Genomic DNA, 23,535 nt, shown 5'->3' with positions numbered 1-23,535 from the left:
AAAAAAAAAAAAAAAAAAAAAAATATATATATATATATATATATATACACACATCCTGGCTAACACGGTGAAACCCCGTCTCTAGTAAAAATACAAAAAAAATTGGCCGGGCGTGGTGGCAGGCGCCTGTAGTCCTAGCTACTCGGGAGGCTGAGGCAGGAGAATGGTGTGAACCTGGGAGGCGGAGCTCGCAGTGAGCCGAGATTGCACCACTGCACTCCAGCCTGGCAGACAGAGCAAGACTCCGTCTCAAAAAAAAAAAAAAAAAAAAAAGGCCAGGCCAGGCGCGGTGACTACACTTGTAATCCTAGCACTTTGGGAGGCCAAGGTGGGTGGATCACAAGGTCAGGAGATTGAGATCATCCTGGTGAAACCCCGTCTCTACTAAATATACAAAAAATTAGCTGGGCGTGGTGTCAGGTACTTGTAATCCCAGCTACTCAGGGGCAGGTGAATCGCTTAAACCCAGGAGGTGGAGGTAGCAGTGAGCTGAGATCAAGCCATTGCATGCCAGCCTGGGCAACAAGAACGAAACTATTTTTTTTTTTTTTTTTTTTTTTTTGAGACGGAGTCTGGCTCTGTCTCCCGGGCTGGAGTGCAGTGGCCGGATCTCAGCTCACTGCAAGCTCCGCCTCCCGGGTTCCCGCCATTCTCCTGCCTCAGCCTCCCGAGTAGCTGGGACTACAGGCGCCTGCCACCTCGCCCGGCTAGTTTTTTGTATTTTTTAGTAGAGACGGGGTTTCACCGTGTTAGCCAGGATGGTCTCGATCTCCTGACCTCGTGATCCACCCGTCTCGGCCTCCCAAAGTGCTGGGATTACAGGCGTGAGCCACCGCGCCCGGCCAAGAACGAAACTTTAAACAACAAAATAGCTTTATAAAATAGCCTAGGTATTAATTGGGCACCTGGCAAGGAGTAGGGACTGTCATTGATCTTGGGCCAAATATTTTTCCTTAAACAGCCAGAGAGGGCCGATTTTATCTTAATTTCTAAAAAGCTGCCTGACCACTGTGTCTCATGCCTGTAATCCCAGCACTTTGAGAGGCTGAGTCAGGCGGATCACTTGAGCTCAGGTCCAGTGAGTGAGCCGAGATCACACCACTGCACTCCAGCCTGGACGACAAAGCGAGACCCAGATTCAAAAAATAAAAATAAAAAAATAAAATAAAATAAATTGCATGGATAGTTTGCCACTTTAGCCTTCATCTTCAAAATCGTCCCATCCGTTCTTAAAATGAGCTATCCATTTGTAAACTGCAGATTTCTTTGGGGCATTGCCCATAAGCTTTTTAGAAGGCATCAACGATTTTATCATTCTTCCACCCAAGCTTCACCAGAAATTCGATGTCTGTTCTTGCTTCAATTTTAGCACAATTCATGTCGCTCTGATAGAGGCAGTTTATAAACTGACATGTTATCCTTCTTAGTGCTTCAAACGAGACCCCATTCAGGCATGTTACAAGTTAGTATGAGTTTATTTTGGTAAAAAAACATTATGAAATCCATGCATAGTTTATTCATAATATGCATTTTCCTTGAATGTTTTGAAGGTCCTTTATATTTATAAACTAACAGATACTTCTTTCCCCCTACAAATATGACTTTTTATTTGCCACTATTGTAAGTCTGAACTTTAAACAGATTCTTAGACTGGTGGTTCATATCCATCAGCTCGTTCTACTTTAGCACCTGTTTCATCCTCAGCGGCTTTTCCAGAGCTACTACCTTCAAATAAGCTCCATGAGTTTCCCCAACTCAAAGCTAGGCTTCTTCAGCACTTTAACCTTTCTAACAAAGACATCATGGAGAGGAGAGATTGGCAAGAATTTTTTCTATGTCTTTTCCAATCCTCAATTTATTGACCACTTCTTTCAAGTAATTTGTCTGCACCTCTTGGGTCATGATTTCCATCATCTTGTTCTGGATTTGGCCGAACCGTTGGTGCTAAGCATAAGAGGTCTTCCATATCTGATTGCTGCATTTTTTAGTAAAACCAACACAGAACACATGAAGCAAGTAAGCACCAGTTGTCTTGATATTGACATGAGCTTCAATCATTGTCTGCCATTTCTTAACCATGGAACACATTTTGTCATGGGTAAGATCCATGGCAGGGAAGCTAATCAGGCAATTATTGCCCTGAACATCTTCAGTAATCAGCTTGAATTTTCTAAATGCAATTTTATCATTCTGCAAATCAGCAAGACTCACTTCAAACACATGACCCTTGAGGCCATCAGATTCAATTATGGTTCCTTGGGTCCTGGTGACTTGTGTCTTCCCAATATTTCTTATATTGAACACGGCAGATGCTTTCACATTATACCAATCTTTCTTAGAAAACGCATCAAGCACTTTCTTCTTGGCTCCCTTTGTGCCACCTTTCATAAGGGACTTATTCTTGCCAACAACCATGGTGCTGCTCAGAGAGCCAAAAAGAGACAGATACTTTTATCATATAATATTTAGAAAGAAAACCTAGTTGGTTGGCTCAAGACAACCTCCCACCTCAGCCTCCTTAGTAGCTGGGACTACAGATCTCACCTGAGATCCGGAGTTCAAGACTAGCCTGGCCAACATGGTGAAACCTCACCTCTACTAAAAATACTAAATTAGCTGGGCATTATGGTGGTGCATGCCTGTAATCTCAGCTATTTGGGAGGCTAAGGCAGGAGAACTGCTTGAACCTAGGAAGTGGAGGTTGCAGTGAGCCGAGATCATGCCTTTGCACTCCAGTCTGGGCAACAAGAGTGAAACTCCATCTCAAAATAAATAAAAATAAAAAAAATCTGATAAAAAATGCATCATAGAGACTCTTAGAGTAACTACAATGATATTAATCTTTTAAATATTTTAATGTTACTGTTGTTACATGTAAGAAAGGAAGTATTGTTTTCAGATAGGTCTAATTATTTTCTTATGTTTATGTATGTGTATAGTGGCTTGTAATATAAAATGTTTTTTTACTCTTGGTCACTACTCAAAGATTAAAAGATATCAGTCTTATAGTTAATCAATATATAAATCCTCACTACACAAACAAAGCATAACACATTAGAATACTTAGTTCCTATTGGTGCCCCACCCCCTCCCACTGCCTACCCACCCACAAGCTGATAAAGGCTTATGGAGTTATAGGTTATTTTTATTTAAAATATATAAGTATTGAACTTATTTAACTTAACACCAAGTTTGACTAATTTCTTTGCTCACCATGGCCTCGTGTCCCGGACTGATTCGTTCCGGTTTCATATATCTTCTTTCTGGATTACGTCCTTTAGTAATTCTTTCATAGTAGGTCTGTGGGTAGTAAACTTTCTGAGTCTTTGAAATTTTGGCAAATGGGTTTTTCCTATTTTGGTTGAGTATAAAATTCTAGGTTCTTTTAATGATGATTTTGCTGGGGTGGGGTAGTACAGCAGGAGGAGGAAGCCAGGGACAATTGGAATTTGGGGTGATAGCTAAAGTCTTTACCTAATTTGTTTAGAGTCTTAATTAATTTATTTACTTATATAATAGAAATATAATTTTACTATTTGATTACTACTTTTCTTTTTTTTTTTTTTTTTTTTTTTTGAGGCAGAGTCTCGTCGCCCGGGCTGGAGTGCGGTGGCCTGATCTCAGCTCACTGCAAGCTCCGCCTCCCGGATTTTTACGCCATTCTCCTGCCTCAGCCTCCCTAGTAGCTGGGACTACAGGCGCCTGCTACCTCGCCTGGCTAGTTTTTGTATTTTTAGTAGAGACGAGGTTTCACCATGTTAGCCAGGATGGTCTCGATCTCCTGACCTCGTGATCCGCCCGTCTCGGCCTCCCAAAGTGCTGGGATTACAGGCTTGAGCCACCGCGCCCGGCCGATTACTACTTTTCAATATTTAGTTTTTATAGTGTTTCAGAAAATGTTAAAGGAATGCACTTAAATATTCAATGTGTAATTCAAAAATAAATTACTTAAATAAAAAAGAACACTTACATGTAAGGGAGAGCTTGGATCAATTCTAAATCTCCTGGGGCTTGGGCTTCTACCAAACTTACAACCATTAAAGTACATACTCCATGAACAGCCAAAAGAGAATGAAGCTCCACAAGTCTCTGGATCAATTCCTTGACACGTACAGGTACGACTGTAAGATTGGAATTACAAGACTGAATTGATGAAGCATTACAACACCTCAGACACAACATTTCAGGTTTACATAGTTTTAGAAGGTTGGATGGCTAAAGAACTGGTTATAACACTTATCTATTACTTATTTAAAGTAGTTTAATGTTAACAATAAAAAGCTAACTTTTGTTTTTTCAAGAAATCTGACTGGGGGACCAGGGCTAACTATACTTTATTATAACCAAATTTTTAGCAAAAATATTGGTCATGATTGCAATTCCAAATAAATGGGAATAAACTATACAGATCTAAAATATCCACAATATTGTTTGATTTGGAGATGTCTGAGATAGGGAAATAAAGAACCTGGGTTTTTCTTTTTTATTTGCTTTTTGTTTTGTTTTTTTTTTTGAGATGGGGTCTAGCCCTGTCATCAAGGGTGGACTGCAGTGGAACAATATTGGCTCACTGAAACCTCCGCCTCCCAAGTTCAATCGCTTCTGCTGCTTCAGACCCCTGAGCAGCTGGAATTACAGGCATGCAACACCATGCCCAGCTAATTTTTGTATTTTTAGTAGAGACGGGTTTCCCCAGGTTGGCCAGGCTGGTCTCAAACTCCTGACCCCAAGTTATCTACCCTCCCGAAGTGCTGGGATTACAGGTATGAGGCACTGAGCCTGGAAAGAACCTGGGTTTTAAATCTGGGTTTTAAATCCTGGATTTGTTCCATATCACAAATGAAAATTAGAACATTTTATTACCTCTTTGGAATTCAGCTGCTTTATATCTAAAATGAGACTGATATAATTTTCTGAGGATTGAAAAACAATATATATTTTATATAAAAAGTTTCTTGGCCAGGTGTGGTGGTTCATGACTGTAATCCCAACACCTTGGGAGGGATCATGAGGTCAGAAGTTCAAGACCACCCTGACCAACATGGTGAAACCCCATCTCTACTAAAAGTACAAAAAATAGCCTGGCGTAGTGGCAGGAGAATTGCTTGAACCCAGGAGGCTGAGGTTGCAGTGAGCTGAGATCGTGCCACGGCACTCCAGCCTGGGTGACAGAGCAAGACTCCATCTCAAAAAACAAAACAGTTTCTCAATTTAAAAAACTTTAAAAAGTGCATAATAGAAAAAAATAGAGCAGAAAACCGGTTTCATTTAATTAAATCTTAAGCGTATAACTTTTAGGGCATTTCTAAAGCCTTAAACTAAACTATATGGTAAGAATGACAATGAAACTGGCATATATTCTTCTTGCAGTTATAAAACTGTATGCTCTTCCAATCCCATTGCTGGGTGTATACCCAAAGGAATATAAATCATTCTACCATAAAGACACATGCATATGAGTGTTCATTGTAGTGCTATACACAATACCAAAGACATGTAATCAACCTAAATGCCCATCAATGACAGACTGGATAAAGAAAATGTGGTACACATACACCACAGAATAGTATGGAGCCATAGAAAAGAACATAATCGTGTCTTTTGTGGGAACATGAATAAAGCTAAAGGCCACTATCCTTAGCAAACTAACACAGGAACAACAAATGAAATACTGTATGTTCTCACTTATAAGTAGGAGTTAAGTGATGAGAATTCATGGACAACAGACACTGGGGCCTACCTGAGGATGGAGGGTGGGAAGAAAGAGAGGATCAGAAAAAATAACCATTGGATACTAGCTTAGTAGTTGACTGGTGAAATAATCTGTACAACAAACCCCTGTGACATGAATTTACCTAAATAAACAACCTGCAAACGCACTCTTGAACCTAAAATGAAAGTTAAAAAGGGATTGCATGCTTTTAAATCCCATCAGAAAGAAAGGACAAAAATTACATTAAAAGAATAATTAAGTAAAAAATAAAATAAAATTCCATAATGCTTACAACTTAGTATACATTGTACTTATGTAATGATTAAAATATACAAACAATAAAAAAACCAAATATTATTTTTAAAAAGTGAAAATAATATAAAAATTCAGAAAAAAACTATTTTTTATGTTTTCACTATGAAAGTCTGGAAAATGCCTGATATGTAACTTAACATTGCTTATAAGAAAGACTACAGTGAAATTCACTAAATGAGATACAAATGGAATGGCTAAAAATTTTTGAATAGAATAAAATTAAAGTTGTCAATCAAATAGAAAGATATTTATTCATATCATTGAAAAAGACATGGGAGGAGAGAAAAATGTTGTTTAACTTACTATGTACTACTATTTCAAAAATAAAACACAGAGGAAATGTGGTAAGTTGTGAGATCTAAAAGAGCATCCTCAGATTATTTTAAATGGTCAACACCACCAATAGTGGGACAAATCGCACTCAGTGTAATAGTCCAGGTTACATTTCATTTTTTAAATTTTTTTTTCTTTTGTTTCAGCCATCTTTGGCTATAGGTTGTATTTCATATCCTGACTTGAGTCAGGAAGAAACAGATAAACCAAATTGATTAAAAGTCTACAGAATTAGCCTTTTCGCTTCAAAAATTTCAATGTCATGAAAGACAAAAACTGAGAAAACAAAAAGGATTAAGGGAGCAAAAGGACAAAATAACTAAATGTATTGAATCAGGGATGGGGGAAAATTATTGGGAAATGGATGATACTTGAATATGAACTAAGATGAGATCACAGTATTTTATCAAATTTAAATTTCCTGAATTTGATCATTATATAGGGATATACAAGAGAACTATATCCTCATTTTTAGGATAAATACATTCAAGTATTATTTAGGGGAAAAGACAAAGTCTACATCTAGCTCTCAAATGATTAAGAAAGAAATAAGTCAGCAACAGTAACATGTTTATATGTGTACATAAACAAATGTAACATAATGTTAACAGTTGTGGAATCTAAGTAAGCGTATATTAGAGTTCACTGGGCCGGGCGAGGTGGCTCACGCTTGTAATTCCAGCACTTTCAGAGGCTGAGGTGGGTGGATAACGAGGTCAAGAGTTCGAGACCAGCCTGGCCAGCATAGTGAAACCCCATCTCTACTAAAAATAAATAAATAAATAAATAAATAAATAAATAAATAAATAAATAAATAAATAAATGAAATCAAATAAAAAATTAGCTGGACATGGTAGCTGGCGCCTGTAATCCCAGGTACTTGGGAGGCTGAGGCAGGAAAATTGCTTGAACCCAGGAGGTGGAGGTTGCAGTAAGCCAAGATTGCACCATGCACTCCAGTCCGGGCTACAGTGTGAGAATCTGACTCAAAAAAAAAAAAAAAAAAAAAAAGCCAGGCGCGGTGGCTCAAGCCTGTAATCCCAGCACTTTGGGAGGCCGAGACGGGCGGATCACGAGGTCAGCAGATCGAGACCATCCTGGCTAACACGGTGAAACCCCGTCTCTACTAACAATACAAAAAACTAGCCGATTGAGGTGGCAGGCGCCTGTAGTCCCAGCTACTCGGGAGCCTGAGGCACGAGAATGGCGGGAACCCGGGAGGCGGAGCTTGCAGCAGTGAGCTGAGATCCAGCCACTGCACTCCAGCCTGGGCGACAGAGCGAGACTCCGTCTCAAAAAAAAAAAAAAAAAAGAGTTCACTGGGCTGGGCGCAGTGGCTAGCACCTGTAATCCCACCGCTTTGGGAGCCCTAGTTGGGCGAATCACAAGGTCAGGAGATCAAGACCATCCTGGCTAACATGGTGAAATCCTGTGTCTACTAAAAATACAAAAATTAGCCAGGCATGGTGGCGGACGCTTGTAGTCCCAGTTATACTTGGGAGGCTGAGATAGGAGAATGGCATGAATCTGGGAGGCAGAGCTTGCAGTGAGCCGAGATTGCCTCACTGCAACTGAACCTGGACGACAGAGTGAGACTCCATCTCAAAAAAAAGATTTCACTGGAGTATTCTTACATCTTTCTGTATTTGTGAACTGTTTTTTTGGGGGGGTGGGTTGCGGGAAGACTTGGTCATGCTCTTTCACGTGCACTGGCAAAATCATAGCTTACTTTAACGGCAAACTCCTGGCCTCAAGCCATCCTCCCTCCTCAGCTTTCAAAGTAGCCAGCAACACAGGCACACACCCCTATGCCTGGTTTTAAAAATGCCGCATAGGGATAGGTTCTCAAACTCCGGGTTTCAAGAAATCCTCCTGCTTTGATCAGGCATGAGCCGCTACATCAGGCCCATGAAGTTCAATCTCTCTCTTTCATTTTTTTTTTTAAAGAGACAAGGTCTGGCCATGTTGCTCAGGTTGGAGTTCAGTGGCATCATCATAGCTCACTGCAGCCTCAAATTCCTGGGCAACAGCTACCTTTCCACCTCAGCCTCCTAATTTCCTAGGACTATAGACGTGCCACCATTCCCAAACAGTGTTTTAAAAAAAATACTTTTGTAGAGATGGAGTCTTACTATGTTGCCTGGTCTGGCTTTTGAACTCTTGGCCTCAAGTGATCCTCCCTTGTCGGCCTCCCAAAGCGCACGCCTGTAGTCGCAGCTACTCAGGAGGCTGAGGCAGGAGAATCACTTGAACCCGGGAGGCAGACGTTGCAGTGAGCCGAGATCGCACCACCGCACTCCAGCCTGGTGACAGCAAGACTCTGACTCAAAAAAACAGAACAACAAGAACAACAAAACTTATCTCCTCTTACAACTATTCACCAGTGATTCATGAAATGTATGAGAGATTTAAATTTCAAAAATTTATATTTTAAACAAGTATAGTCATTTCTCACTTGATGTCAATAGGCTGTTGGAAACCGTGATTATAAGTGAAACCACATACAGCAGTTCCCCGAATATTGCTCAATATTGCTACACATTGATGAGAAAAATATTGGTTTCATTATATGTTGCTTTGCTTAAAGTCACACACAAAAAAAGCCTAAATACCACTCGAGATCCAGACCCAAATAAGGAAAAAGATAGGTATGTTTGATTGCATTAAAAACAAAACCTTTTGCGGGAGATAACATAGCCAAAGGAAAAACACAAACTGAGAAAAATATTTGCAAATTATATCACAGAGTAGAGAGAAAATAGATAAATGGAAGAATTCTCTGCAAAAATGGGCTAGGTTATTTAACAGGTGGTTAAAACAAACTAACAAAAAGCCAAATGGTTCTTAATCATATGAAAAAAACACTCTCGGCCGGGCGCGGTGGCTCAAGCCTGTAATCCCAGCACTTTAGAAGGCCGAGACGGGCGGATCACGAGGTCAGGAGTTCGAGACCATCCTGGCTAACACTGTGAAACCCCGTCTCTACTAAAAAATACAAAAAGCTAGCCAGGCGAGGTGGCTGGTGCCTGTAGTCCCAGCTACTCGGGAGGCTGAGGCAGGAGAATGGCGTAAACCCGGGAGACGGAGCTCGCAGTGAGCTGAGATCCGGCCACTGCACTCCAGCTCGGGCGACAGAGCGAGACTCTGTCTCAAAAAAAAAAAAAAGAAAAGAAAAAAGAAAAAAACACTCTCATTCATAAGAGAAATTCAAGTCAAAATTACCCTGATGTCATTTCTCTTAATAGGCAAAGACTCACATTTGCCAACATAATCATTGGTAAGACTACAGAAAAACAGATACTCTCTTACACTGAATAGAGGAAATGCAAAATGATATGACACTCCTGTGGAAGACCATTCTTTTAAGTCAAAATCCCTTTCCTCCAGACTCTTCCCAAAAAGGGAAGCAATGAAATAATATTCTTTCCTTTTTTTTTGAGGCGGACTCTCGCTCTGTTCGCCCAAGCTGGAGTGCAGTGGCAAGATCTCGGCTCACTGCAAGCTCCGCCTACCGGGTTCACGCCATTCTCCTGACTCAGCTTCGCGAGTAGCTGGGACTACAGGCACCCGCCACCTCGCCTGGCTAATTTTTTGTATTTTTAGTAGAGACAGGGTTCCACTGTGTTAGCCAGGATGGCCTTGATCTCCTGACCTCATGATCCTCCTGCCTCGGCCTCCCAAAGTGCTGGGATTACAGGTGTGAGCCACTGCACCCGGTCACAGTGAAGTAATATTCTAAAGGAGAATGATTTAAACTGACCTTAACTCACTATAAAATACTCTCTCTGTACAGAAATGTTCATTCTTTTTAATTCCACAATACTCAAATCCTATTCTCCCATATACTATACATAGTTGGTAGCTAAATAACATTTTACCATTATGTAATAGAGATCTGAATGGCAAGGCAGTATACAACAGATTTAATTACTTTTCATTGAGGGTGCATCTTCTGTCGGTAGGGTGCCCATTGTATGACTTTAGATTCTCTGTGAGCTCTGTGTATAACCTGTCAGCCATTGGAAGAGGGATGCCATCCCACACCATGATGAGCACCACCATCACAGCAGTTGGACAGTGGTGGCCTGTACGCTGCCGGACCAAGCAAAGAACTTTTTCTTCATCACTGCTTCTTCTTAAAACCTGAAAAAACAGAATACATTCATCTATGGAAGACAAGTATGCCAAATTTGAATGCAATGGATATTCCTTTTGACGTTCTGCATGATTATATTTTAGTTTATTTACTTAATTTATACAATTTGTTCTACAGACGGGGTCTAACTATGTTACCCAGAACGGTCTCAAACTCCTAGCTTCAAGCAATCCTCCTTCCTTGGCCTCCCAAAGGTCTGGGATTACAGACATGTGCCTCCATGCCCGGCCATATTTTAGTTTTTTTAAAGTTACTGCTTCTCAAGGGATAAAAGCCTGTAGGACTTTCCACTGCCTCAACAGTTCCCTCTCCACAAGACTCATCACAAGAGTACCTGAGCCTATATGACTAACAAACAACAGGCAGAACAAAAATCTGTGATATGTGGTTATTATTTGTAGAAGTAGTACAAGGCAGTCTGTGTTTTATTTCACTGCTGTTCTAGTTTGCACAGCAGACAAGAGAGGGCTCAGTAGAAAACTTAACTGCACTGAAATTCCATGAATGTCACAAAGGAACAAATGTGGATGATCGAAAAAACCATCTAATGTAATTAGATGGAAATAACCAAGAACTCTTAACATTAAAAATAAAGTTGACAACTGAATTTTGGCCATCTGAGGAATGTCACAGATTTTCCTTTGGGTGACTCATTTTACTATCAAGAATTAATACACACAAAGAAATGCCTCTGTGATTTCTGTGATTTTTACATGCTATTGGAAGGATGCATTATATGCTTTTAATTCATAAGACTAATGTGGTCTAGTTGACTTGGTGAATGCAAAATAGAAAAATCAATTGTAAATTTTCATTTATTTATTTAATATTGCATCCAATTATTGGGATGTTAAAAAGGCTTCAGCAGTATTTAAAATTTGCTTAGTGGTCCCAGTGTTAACTACAAAAACAAAACAAAAAGTCTATACAAAGGTTGTCACCACATAAAACCATCCAACCATTTAAAACTGCCTGCATGTATCAAAAATTTACAAAGTGCAGAGATTGACCACATTAATCAGCACATAACCAGGACATGATGAAAATGCCCATCCATGTGACCAGAATGGAGCAACCAATAGCATAATTTTTTGTTGCTATAATAATATTACAAAACTTGAGATGAAACTTCTTAAGAAGTTAGTTACCCAATATCACTTTCTTCTGTCACTCCAGATGGTTAACAATCATTGCTACCAAGTCATTCCTTGAGTAGAGTTGGCTTTAGGACCTTCCCCCTAGACACAATTATTTACATTAAATTTTTTTTCTGTATTTATATGTCCTCTTACAGCCAAATAATAACACACTGCTTGCAAATAATCTCAAATACAAAATTATACATATTGTATCAAAATTATATTGGTTAATATTCAAGTTGTCAAAATTAACAACAAATTTGTATTAATAAAATTTTTGTACGGGAAATGCTAAAAAGCTTTTTACTGATGATATTTGTGCCTTTTCTGGATATTCCAAATTTCCATCAGTGTACAATAGAAAATTAAGCACAATGGTTAGGAGTCTTTAAATTCAAATCTGAGTTCAAGAAACTGTTTAAATATTAAATCTGTCTGGGCCGGGCGTGGTGGCTCAAGCCTGTAATCCCAGCACTTTGGGAGGCCGAGACGGGTGGATCACGAGGTCAGGAGATCGAGACCATCCTGGCTAACCCGGTGAAACCCTGTCTCTACTAAAAAATACAAAAAATTAGCCGGGTGAGGTGGCAGGCGCCTGTAGTCCCAGCTACTCGGGAGGCTGAGTGCAGTGAACTGAGATCCGGCCACTGCACTCCAGCCTGGGCAACAAAGCAAGATTCCATCTCAAAAAAAAAAAAAAAAAATTAAATCTGTAAGACCTCTGGAAACTAAAAATATTATTAAAATAAACAAAGGACTAACTATATGCAGAGGAGTATAAATTCATGGAATAGACATTATTACAATTATGTCAATTTTCCCAAAATTGATCTCTAGATTCAATGCAATCCCAATCAAAACCCTATCAGAGGTGTGTGTGTGTGTGTGTAAACTGACCAATTGTTCCAACGTTTATGGAAGAAAATGAATCTTGACCCCTACCTCACACTGATCAACTTGAATATAATGTATATCTAAACACAAAAAATAAAGCAATGAAGAATTTTAGAAGAAAACATAGTCATGACCTACGAGTAGGCAAAGCATTTTAAAATGGCTTACCAAATCTGCTAATTGAAAAGATAAAAAAGGCTGGGTGACGCAGCTCACACTTGCAACGCCAAGATTTTGGAAGGTAGAGGTGAGAGGACTGCTTGAGGCCAAGAGTTTGAGGTCAGCCTGGGCAACATACTGAGACCCAGTCTGCATAAAAAATAAAATAAACCCGGCATAGTGGCATGTACCTGTAGTCCCAGCTACTTGGAAGGCTGAGGTGGGAGGATCCCTTGAACATGGGAAGCCGAGGTTTCAGTGAGCCCAGATGTCACCACTGCACTCCAGCATGGGCAACAGAAACTCTGTTCCCCCCAAAAAAATATAATAAAAAAATAAAGAAGGCAAGCAGGAGGATCACTTGAGATGGAGAGTTCAAGGCTATCATCATGAACTTCAGCCTAGGCAACAGACTAAAAAAAAAAAAAAAAAAAAAGCAGGCCAGGCGCAGTAGCTCACACATGTAATCCCAGCACTTTGGGAGGTGGCTGGATCACTTGAGGTCGGGAATTTGAGACCAGCTTGGGCAACATGGTGAGACCTTGTCTCTTCAAAAAACACAAAAATGAGCCGGTTGTGGACACCTGCCTGCAGTCCCAGCTACTTGGGAGGCTGAGGCGGAAGGATCCCTTGAATCCGGGAAGCCAAGGTTGCATTAAGTCCAAATCTCGTCACTGCACTCCAGCATGGGTGACAGAAAATGCCTCAAAAAATAAATAAATAAATAAATAAAGTAAAAAAAACAAAGAAGGCAAGCAAAAGGGCAGGAGGAAATATTTACATTATATATACTTGACATAATATATATATACATTATATATATTTACATTGTATACATTTGGCATATATGACACAACATACACAGAGAATTGCCCCCATAGAAAATTGGCAGAAAAAAATTGAATAGGCACTTCATAATAGAGAATACGGAAATAGATGATGAGCATATGAATATATGCCCAACAATGTTCGTCACCTAGCAAAGTAAAACACAGTAAAAAGGAGCTACCCAGGACAGCACCGTGGCTCATGCCTTTAGCACTTTGGGAGGTGGAGGTTGCCGCGAGCCAAGATTGCACCACTGCACTCCAGCCTGCACGACGGGAGCAAGACTCCATCTCAAAAAAAAGAAAAAAAGAAAAAAGAAAAAGGAGGTACCTATGTTGGTGGAAAGAAGAAAGTGTTGTTATGAAGATACTATTAAATTTCCAAGAGGCAACTGTAGCTAAGATTATTCTTGAATACTCAATGCTTGGGACAGAAGCAGCTCAAAGCCCCATAGAGGTTTTTGTTATAGCAGGCAAATTTGGCTTCTAGTCATGTCACATGCATATAGGAAACAGAAAAACCAAGTATTTCAACAGCTTTTTAATTACCCTGCTTACAAAAACCAGGAGAACACTGAAGGTATACACATTCTAGTTCTGTTTGTACAAAAATATACTATCTATTCCTAATGTCAGTGAATACTTTGGTGACATTTAATTATTTTTCTACTATATTCACTAACTTCTTGCTGGTATACAGACTTCATAATTGTTCTACAGTCCTATTTGAAACAGACAATATGATATATGACTGGTATTAAAATAATAGGACACAATTATTATAGCTATAATAGTCTTTCTAGAATATTTTTCAAAAGAATCACAGAAAAATCTACTTGATTTTTAAAGAGTGAAACAAGTAGATCCCTATATACTGAAGACACAGTAGCTTTACTACATACCAGGAATAACCAGATAGAAGTTTGGTTTAAAGGCTGATATCTCAGTAAGGTTGTTAAAAAACAGAAAGATGCCAAAAACATAAGAATAAAACTATAAAAAATATAAAGAGAAGGTTATAAAAGAAAGTTCACTTGGAAGAACATGACAGTGTTCCTAAATGAGAAAGCCAAACCTAAATGTCTAGCCACAAATCTCTCCCGCAATCTATTCAAATTTAGCGTGTTTCTAAGGTTCATATGGAAGGGTAAATGCGCATCATGTCAGGAAAATTTGTTTTTAAAGAATTAGAGGGTATAAGTGCAGTTTTTTAACATGGATATATTGGGCAGTGGTGAAGTCTGGGCTTTTATTATACTCACTTCCAAAATAGTGAACATTGTACCCATTAGGTAATTCTCCAACCCTCAAGAGAAACATTTTCTAAATAAGGGAATTGCTCTTCTAAATTGAAGTTTGTTCTTTTAAAATTGTTCTTTTTCTGTTTTCTTTTCTTTTTCTTTTGGAGGCAGTGTCTTACTATGTCACGGTGGCTGGAGTGCAGTGGCTTCATCATGGCTCACTGTATGCAGCCTTTAACATCATTTAAAAGCTCTCCGGGCTCATTTGATCCTCCCGGCTAACCCTCCCAAGTAGCTAGAACTACAGGCACTTGCCACTGTCCTTGGCTACTTTTTTGCATTTTTTGTAGGGAGGATGTCTGGCTACGTTGCCCAGGTTTGTCTCAAACTCCAGGGCTCAAGTGATCTGCGCATTTCAGCCTCCCAAAGTGCTGGGATTACAAGTGTGAGGCCCCACGCCCAGCCATGATAAAACCAGCCATGGTCTATTATACATATACATATTATACATATGTGGTCTATTATACATATTTACAAAAGTATAATAGAAGATAACCTAAAAAAAAGGTTATGAAGAGTGAATTCATGGAAGAAATAAAAATTAATAATAAGTAAAGTCACCTACCTTTGCTAGTTACAATGCAAATTGAATCATGATGTCAAGTCTCACCTTAGGTGTACAATGACAAAAATTATCACTCTTAGCTTAGTATTTTGTTTCTATTTTTTTAACTATTAACAACAGGCCAGGTATGGTGGCTCATGCCTGTAATCTCAGTAATTTGGGAAGTCAAGGCAGGTGGATCACTTGAGGTTAGGAGTTCGAGACTGGCCTGGCCAACATGGTGAAACCCTGCCTCTACTAAAAATACAAAAATTAGGGCAGGGCACGGTGGTTCAAGCCGCAATCCCAGCAATTTGTGAGGCCAGGGCAGGCAGATCAGCTGAGGTCAGGAGTTTGAGATCAGCTTGGTCAACATGGTGAAATCCTGTCTCTACTAAAAATACAAAAGTTAGGCAAGTGTGGTGGTACAACCTATAGTTCCAGCTACTGCAGAGGCTGACGTATGAAAATCGCTTGAACCACAGAGGATGCAGTGAGCTGAAATCATGCTGCTGCACTCCAGCCTGAGAGACAACAGTGAAACTCCGTTGCAAAAAAAAGAAAAAAAAAAAGAAAAAAAATTTTTTTAATTAAAAAACCCACAATACTTGGTATTTTTTTTTTTTTTTAAACAAAGGAAAGAAAAGAAAAAAGTTCTAGCCGGGCATAGTGGCTCATGCCTGTAACCCCAACACAGGAGGCCGCGGTAGGAGGATTTCTTGAGCCTAGGAGTTAAAGGCCAGCCTGGGCAATGAAATGAGACCCCGTCTCTAAAAAAAAACACAGAAAACTAGCTGGCATGGTGGTGAGTCCCTATGGTTTCAGCTCCCTGGGAGGCTGAGGAAGGAGGATTGCTTGAACCTGGGTCGAGGCTGCAGTGAGTTGTGCCACTGTACTTTAGCCTGGGTGACAGAGCAAGACCCTGTCTCAAAAACCAGAAAATTTTCACAGCCTAACTCTTAGTTTGAGTATACCCAAACTGCTAAAAATTACAATCTCTAAGCACAGGCTAAAATTGTAAGGGCTTTTAAAATCTGAAATATATCTATAATGTGTATATATAATTTTTAAATTTGCCGGGCGCGGTGGCTCAAGCCTGTAATCCCAGCACTTTGGGAGGCCGAGACAGGCAGATCACGAGGTCAGGAGATCAAGACCATCCTGGCTAATACGCTGAAACCCCGTCTCTACTAAAAATACAAAAAATGAGCCGGGTGAGGTGGTGGGCGCCTGTAGTCCTAGCTACTCGGGAGGCTGAGGCAGGAGAAGGGTGTAAACCCGGGAGGCGGAGCTTGCAGTGAGCTGAGATCCGGCCACTGCACTCCAACCTGGGCGACAGGGCGAGACGCTGTCTCAAAAAAAAAAAAAAAAAAAAAAATTTAAATTTAAAAACTAATATTAGAAGGAACAAGATTACACAATTTAAAAAACTTTTAAGGTTTAAAAAGTAAAAAAGGCTGGCATGGTGGCACACACATGTAATCCCAGCACTTTGGGAGGCCGAGGCGGGTGTATCACCTGAGGTCAGGAGTTCAAGACCAGCATGGCCAACGTGGTGAAACCCCATCTCTACTAAAAATACAAAGAAAATTAGTCGGGGTTGGTGGTGGGCACCTGTAATCCCAGCTACTTAGGAGGCTGAGGCAGGAGAATTCCTTGAACCCGGGAGCCAGAGGTTTCAATGAGCTGTGATTGCATCATTGCACTCTAGCCTGGGCAACAAGAGTGAAACTCTGTCTCAAAAAAGTAATAATAATTTTTTTTTTTTTTTGAGAGGGAGTCTCGCTCTGTCGCCCAGGCTGGAGTGCAGTGGCCGGATCTCAGCTCAGCTCACTGCAAGCTCCACCTCCCGGGTTTACGCCATTCTCCTGCCTCAGTCTCCCGAGTAGCTGGGACTACAGGCACCCGCCACCTCGCCCGGCTAGTTTTTTGTATTTTTTAGTAGAGATGGGGTTTCACCGTGTTAGCCAGGATGGTCTTGATCTCCTGACCTCGTGATCCGCCCGTCTCGGCCTCCCAAAGTGCTGGGATTACAGGCTTGAGCCACCGCGCCCGGCAATAATAATTTTTTAAAAAGTAAAAAGAAAAAAAAAAAAACTGGCCAGGCACACCTGTAATCCTAGCTACTTAGGAGGCTGAGACAGGAGAATTGTTTGAAACCAGGAGACGGTGGTTGCAGTAAGCCCAGATTGTGCCATTGCACTCCAGCCTGGACAACAAGAGTGAAATTCCGTCTCAAAAAAAAAAAAAAAAAGTAAAAAAAAGGTTAAATTAAAAACCAAACTAAATTGAAGTATACAAGCTGTAAATTATAATTTTTTAAAAAAGATTATTTTTTAAAAGCAAAAAATAAGTACCTGTAACACAATCTTATTTGTAAGGTTTCCAAAGGGAATAGGGTGCTTTGTCAATGCCATAAATGTAGCATACAAATTTCAGATCAGATTCAGATCTAGGAGCAACATTCATGTCAAGTGTAGCAGGATTGTATCTTTCCAAAGAAACGTCACTTTTGAGTTTTATCAATAATCATATAAGAGACAAAGTAGACTAAATTTTTCAAAACAACATTATGGTGGCCAACCCCTCCCAAGAAGTCACCAGTGAACATCATTTAAAGCTACCTACATATTACAAGAAAATGAGACTTTTACAATACAATTCAACCTTTGTAAAGAGGTTAACGACTGAGTTCACACAACGGGGTTCTGAAGTTTTGGTAATGTCTTGATCTGGCCAATGGTCACATGGGTATGTTTACTTTGCACAACTTCATTGGGCTGTACCTTATGGTAGGTACACTTTTCTGTGTGTATGTTATACTTGAATTAAAATTTCCTTACAAAATGAACTCTATAAGCAAGTAAACAAACTAACATAAAAAGAGTACTAATGGGCCGGGCGCGGTGGCTTATGCCAGTAATCCCAGCACTTTGGGAGGCCGAGGGAGGTGCATCACTAGAGGTCGGGAGTTCAAGACCAGCCTGACAAACATGGAGAAACTACTAAAAATACAAAGTTAGCCAGGCATGGTGGCACATGGCTGTAGTCCCAGCTACTCGGGAGGCTGACGCAGGAGAATTGCTTGAACCTGGGAAACAAAGGTTGCAGTGCGCCAAATTCGTGCCATTACACTCCAGCCTGGGCAACAAGAGCAAAATTCCCATCTCAAAAATAAATAAATAAATAAATAAATAATAATAATAGTGAGTCAGTTTAATAATAATAATAATAGTGAGTCAGTTTAATATTATCGACAGTTAACATTAACTTCTTGCTCACTGACTAAATTTTATCACGGAAAAATAAAATGGCTAGCTCACATTAGGAAGATATTGTAGGCACCAAACAAGTAGCCCAGGGTACCACCTCATCTCTTTATCTTCCTGTCATGATAATATACAAGGAGGTGCCTTATTGGGCAGAAACAAGCAGCACTATGGTATAGTTCAAAGATAACCAAGGCAGGTAATTAGGTAGAACCTTAGAAGAACTAACAAAGACAAAAAAAAAAAGGGAATGGTTTTGAAGATTGGATAAATGTATAAATCCAAGAAAGGCGGTTTGAGGACTTTTGCATACTTCAGCTTCACCCCTAAACTTGGGTCACATCAGACAAGAGGGGTAAATACAACATTTTCTTGCTGGGCGCAGTGGCTCATGCCTGTAATCACAGCACTTTGGGAGGCCAAGGTGGCTGGATCACTTAAGGTCAGGAGTTCAAGACCAGCCTGGATAACATGGTGAAACCCCACCTCCACTAAAAATACAAAAATTAGCTGAGCGTGGTGGCACACGTCTGTAATCCCAGCTACTCGAGAGGCTGAAGCTGGAGAATGGCTTGAACCTGGGAGGCAGAGGGCCAAGATCACACCACTGTACTCTGTCCCGGGCAACAGAGTGAAACTTCATCTCAAAAGAAAAAAAAAGAAATCACTTGTAGGTATTCATTGTCACACCTGCTCTATTGACTAATACACAATTCCACAGAGGGGAACTCATCACGATGCCCAATGTGAAGCACTCAGGCATTGGAGCCAACGAGGCCATCCACTGTTTGACTCTTCTCCCTACTTCTGCCATTACCCCATAAGCTCAAGAGGGGAAGTATACAAACAGTTATACTCCTGCCTCAGCCTCCTGAGTAGCTGGGATTACAGGCTCATGCCACCATGCCCAGTTAATTTTGTATTTTTAGCAAAGACAGGGTTTCACCATGTTGGCCAGCCTGGTCTTGAACTCCTGGTCTCAAGTGATCCGCCCATGTCAGCCTCCCAAAGTGCTGCGTTTACAGGTGTGAGCCACCGCGCCTGGCCAGCTGGGAAATTCTTAAATGTGATTTACTCATGACATCCAGCTAATTTTTAAAATACTATTTTTTTTTTGTTTTTTTCTTGAGACAGGCTCTCATGCTATCACCCAGGCTGGAGGGCAGTGGTACAATCTCAGTTCACCGCAACTTCTGCCTCCCAGGTTCAAGCGATTCTCCTTGAACATCTAAGGTGCATCTAAGAAACTACACTACCCTTTTCTTCAAAATCTACTGAAGTACAAGATCCAAAGTGACAGCACAGAAAAAGAGTCAAAAATCTCTGCCAAAGACTATAATTATGTGAGAGTATTAATGACCACCTGGCAAGGAAACATTTCAAGAGAAGAATAAAACAGTGTTGAGAACATAGTCAAAACAATGTAAGAATGGCTCAGAAAATGGTGCTGGCCAGTTAGAATTTTCTGCTGGACTTTTTGTGTGGGATCATTAAAAAGAGAAGTAATAGATCTCTCTTTGAAACAAAGAAGACAAGAGGACTGTCGCTGTGGCTCACACCTGTAATCCCAGCACTTTGGGAGGTAGAGGCCGGTAGATCACTTGAGGTCAGGAGTTTGAGACCAGCCTGGGCAACATGGTGAAGGCTGAGGCAGGAAAATTGGTTGAACCTGGGAGGCAGAGGTTGCAGTGAGCTGAGATTATGCCACTGCACTCAAGCCTGGACAACAGAGCAAGATTCAGAAAAAAAAAAAGGAAGACAAAAGAAACACAAATAAAAAAAAAAAAAATGGCAGGGGGCAGTTTAGGATAGAACTCTAAAACTACTAACAAATCTAAGCGTATACATGAAGATTTTAAAAAATGAAATCATGAAATGATGCTTGATATAGATTAATGTTTTATAACAAGTACACCAAAAATGTACACTATCCAAGATGAAAAGTAAATTTGGAGCAATGTTATTTACTGACTGCATGTGTGTATTCCATCAAAATTTTTGACCTTCATTTCCTCCCTCACCCACATATAGTCCACCCAATTGCACTAGTGTCACTCAAAATAACCTCACGGTAAAGTTCTACAACTATGTAGAATACAGACAGATCTAAATCTCTCTTTTTTTAAATTGTTTTGAAATTTTTCCCACCTTCATGGCCTTTTTTTTTTTTTTTTGAGGCAGAGTCTCACTCTGTAGCCCAGGCTGGAGTGCAGTATCGCCATCTCAGCTCACTGCAAGCTCCGCCTCCTGGGTTCACGCCATTCTCCTGCCTCAGCTTCCCGAGTAGCTGGGACTACAGGCGCCCGCCACCGCGCCCGGCTAATTTTTTTTTTTTTTTTTTTTTTTAGTAGAGACGGGGTTTCACCGTGTTAGCCAGGATGGTCTCAATCTCCTGACCTCATGATCCGCCCGCCTCGGCCTCCCAAAGTGCTGGGATTACAGGCGTGAGCCACCACGCCCGGCCCTCATGGACTTTTTTTAATTCCAATTTTCATTCAACCTCTACCTAAAGTTTAAGCGTGGGGTAGACAACTCCAGCAGATTCCCAGCTCTAATCCTCAGTTTCTCATGCCTCAGAAAATAGCTAATGAATACCACAGCCATACTATTTCAAGATACCAATTCAAATTCAAGACACTCAACTTTCTGTTCTCTCTGTAGGCAGGGCTCATTCTTTCACTCAGGCTCGAGTGTAGTGGCCTGATAATGGCTCACTGCAACCTCCTCTTCCGAGGCTCAAGCAATCGTCCCACTTCCCGAGTAGCTGGGACCACAGGCACACACCACCACAGTCGGCTAATTAAAAAAAAATTTTTGCCGGGCGCAGTGGCTCACGCCTGTAATCACTGCGCTTTGGGAGGCTAAGGTGGGAGGATCACGAGGTGGGGAGATGGAGACCATCCTGGCTAACACGGTGTAACCCCGCCTCTACTAAAAATACAAAAACAGCCAGGCGTGGTGGCGGACGCCTGTAGTCCCAGCTACTCCGGAGGCTGAGGCAGAGAATGGCGTGAACCCAGGAGGCGGAGCTTGCAGTGAGCAGAGATCGCGAGACGCGAGATCGCTCCACTGCCCTCCAGCCTTGGTGACAGAGCGAGACTCCATCTCAAACAAACAAACAAAACAAAAAAATGAAAACAACAACCAAAAAAACCTATTTTATTTTCATAGAAATGCAATAGTATTGCCTGGTTTTGTTACCAAGATTACACATTTGAATCGTCATTAGTAGATAGCAAATTTTTCATTATGTTGCTCAGCGGCGGTGCTTTATTTCATTTCTTACCATTGGATTATTTTTGCATTTGTGAAAAGAGCCAGGTATACATTAGTATACACTAAGGTATTCTCATTCTGAGAAGACATATTGCACAAGAGAAAATAAGAGCAATTTAAATACACCTGCTTCACGAAAAATGCCAAATACCTCTTGTACCTAATAACCCTAAGGATTTAAATAGAATGTTGCTGCTGGGCATGGTGGCTCACACCTATAATCTCATGGCTTTGGGAGCCTGGGGCAGGCATAGGCTTGAGGCTGGGAGTTCAAGACAAGCTTGGGCAACATACCAAACCTCGACTCTACAAAAAATAAGAAAAAATTAACCAGGCATAATGGCACACCCCTATAGTCCTCGCTACTTCACAGGCTGACATGGGAGGATCACTCGAGCCTGGGAGTTCAAGACTGCAGTGAGCTATGATCGTGTTAGTGCAGTGGTCACTAACCTTTTTGACACCAGGGACCCGTTTCATGGAAGACAATTTTTCCACGGAAGTGGGGCCAAGGGCAGAGGTTTTGGGATGATTCAAGTGCATTACATTTATTGTGCACTTTATTTTTATTACTATTACATTGTAATATGTAATAAAGTAACTATACAACTCGTCATAATAAAGAATCAGAGGGAGCCCTGAGCTTGTTTTCCTAAAACTAGATGGTCCCATCTGGGGGTGAGGGGGGACAGTGACAGATCATCAAGCATCAGATTCTCATAAGGAGAGCACAACCTACATCCCTCACATGTACAGTTGACAAGAGGGTTTGTAGTCCTATAACAATCTAATCTTATTGCTGATCTGACAGGACTCAGAGCTCAGGTAGTAATACTAGCAATGAGCAGTGGCTGAAAATACAGATGAAGCTTCACTTGCTCGCCTGTCGCTCACCTCCTGCCGTGAAGTCAGGTTCTTACTGGCCCATGGCCCAGGGGATGGGGTCCCCTAGGTTAGTGCACTGTAGTCCAGGCAACACAGACAGATGGATATCCAAAACCAACAAATAAAATTTCACTAGGGAAAAACACTAAATAGAAAGTTGCTACCAAAATCTTTAAGCTACATGGTTTATATTTGCCTTCTTAAGGAAAAAGAAAAACCCAAAAAACTATACACTACAATTATTTATATCACTGTCATTATTATTATATTTAAAAAGGTTTTAAAGACAGGAAAAAGAAATCACCCCCAATCCCACCAATAAGCCTAGTTGCCTTTCCTTTGGACTCACTGTAGAAGCCAGCTGCCACATCATGAGGACATATTCATTCCTTGCCACGTAATAGACAAAGGAGTGAACAATTCAGAAATAGCTAATAGATACAGCTCAACAAATCTGTAACAACTATCAGCCCCAGATATTGGGAACCAATTGTGTGATTTATTTCAAATATACAAGGTACTATGGATAGGCCAGACACAAAAGAACAAAACAAAATAAAACTATACAATTTGAGAAATACATAACTAGCAGGGAAAGGCGGAGAGCAAGAAAATTATTACCACAAAGCCAGGATGGGAGATTTATAACTGTGGCTTCTGAGAATTTAGTTGATTTTCTTTTTTTTTTTTTGTAAAGCGATGTGGGGTCTTGCTATGCTGTTCA

At 40.6% G+C, this 23,535-nt stretch overlaps 1 protein-coding gene and 1 pseudogene across 1 annotated transcript in view; both read right to left on the bottom strand.

The window, feature by feature from the left end:
• The window catches only part of TET1 (tet methylcytosine dioxygenase 1), a 149,225-nt gene that overhangs the window by 19,081 nt on the left and 106,609 nt on the right, over nt 1–23,535 (bottom strand). The window contains exons 7-8 of the mRNA XM_023205066.2: nt 10,293–10,504; nt 3,971–4,121 (exon numbers count right to left, since the gene is read on the bottom strand). Of these exons, the coding sequence (XP_023060834.1) occupies nt 3,971–4,121; nt 10,293–10,504 (363 nt within the window). The remainder of the gene's footprint in view (nt 1–3,970; nt 4,122–10,292; nt 10,505–23,535) is intronic.
• On the bottom strand, nt 993–2,415 carry LOC111537933 (annotated as a pseudogene).

This window comes from Piliocolobus tephrosceles, chromosome 9, assembly GCF_002776525.5.
Source record: "Piliocolobus tephrosceles isolate RC106 chromosome 9, ASM277652v3, whole genome shotgun sequence".
Classification (NCBI taxonomy): domain Eukaryota; kingdom Metazoa; phylum Chordata; class Mammalia; order Primates; family Cercopithecidae; genus Piliocolobus; species Piliocolobus tephrosceles.
The sequence above is the reverse complement of the archived record's forward strand: the minus strand, read 5'-3'. Positions and strand labels throughout refer to the sequence as shown.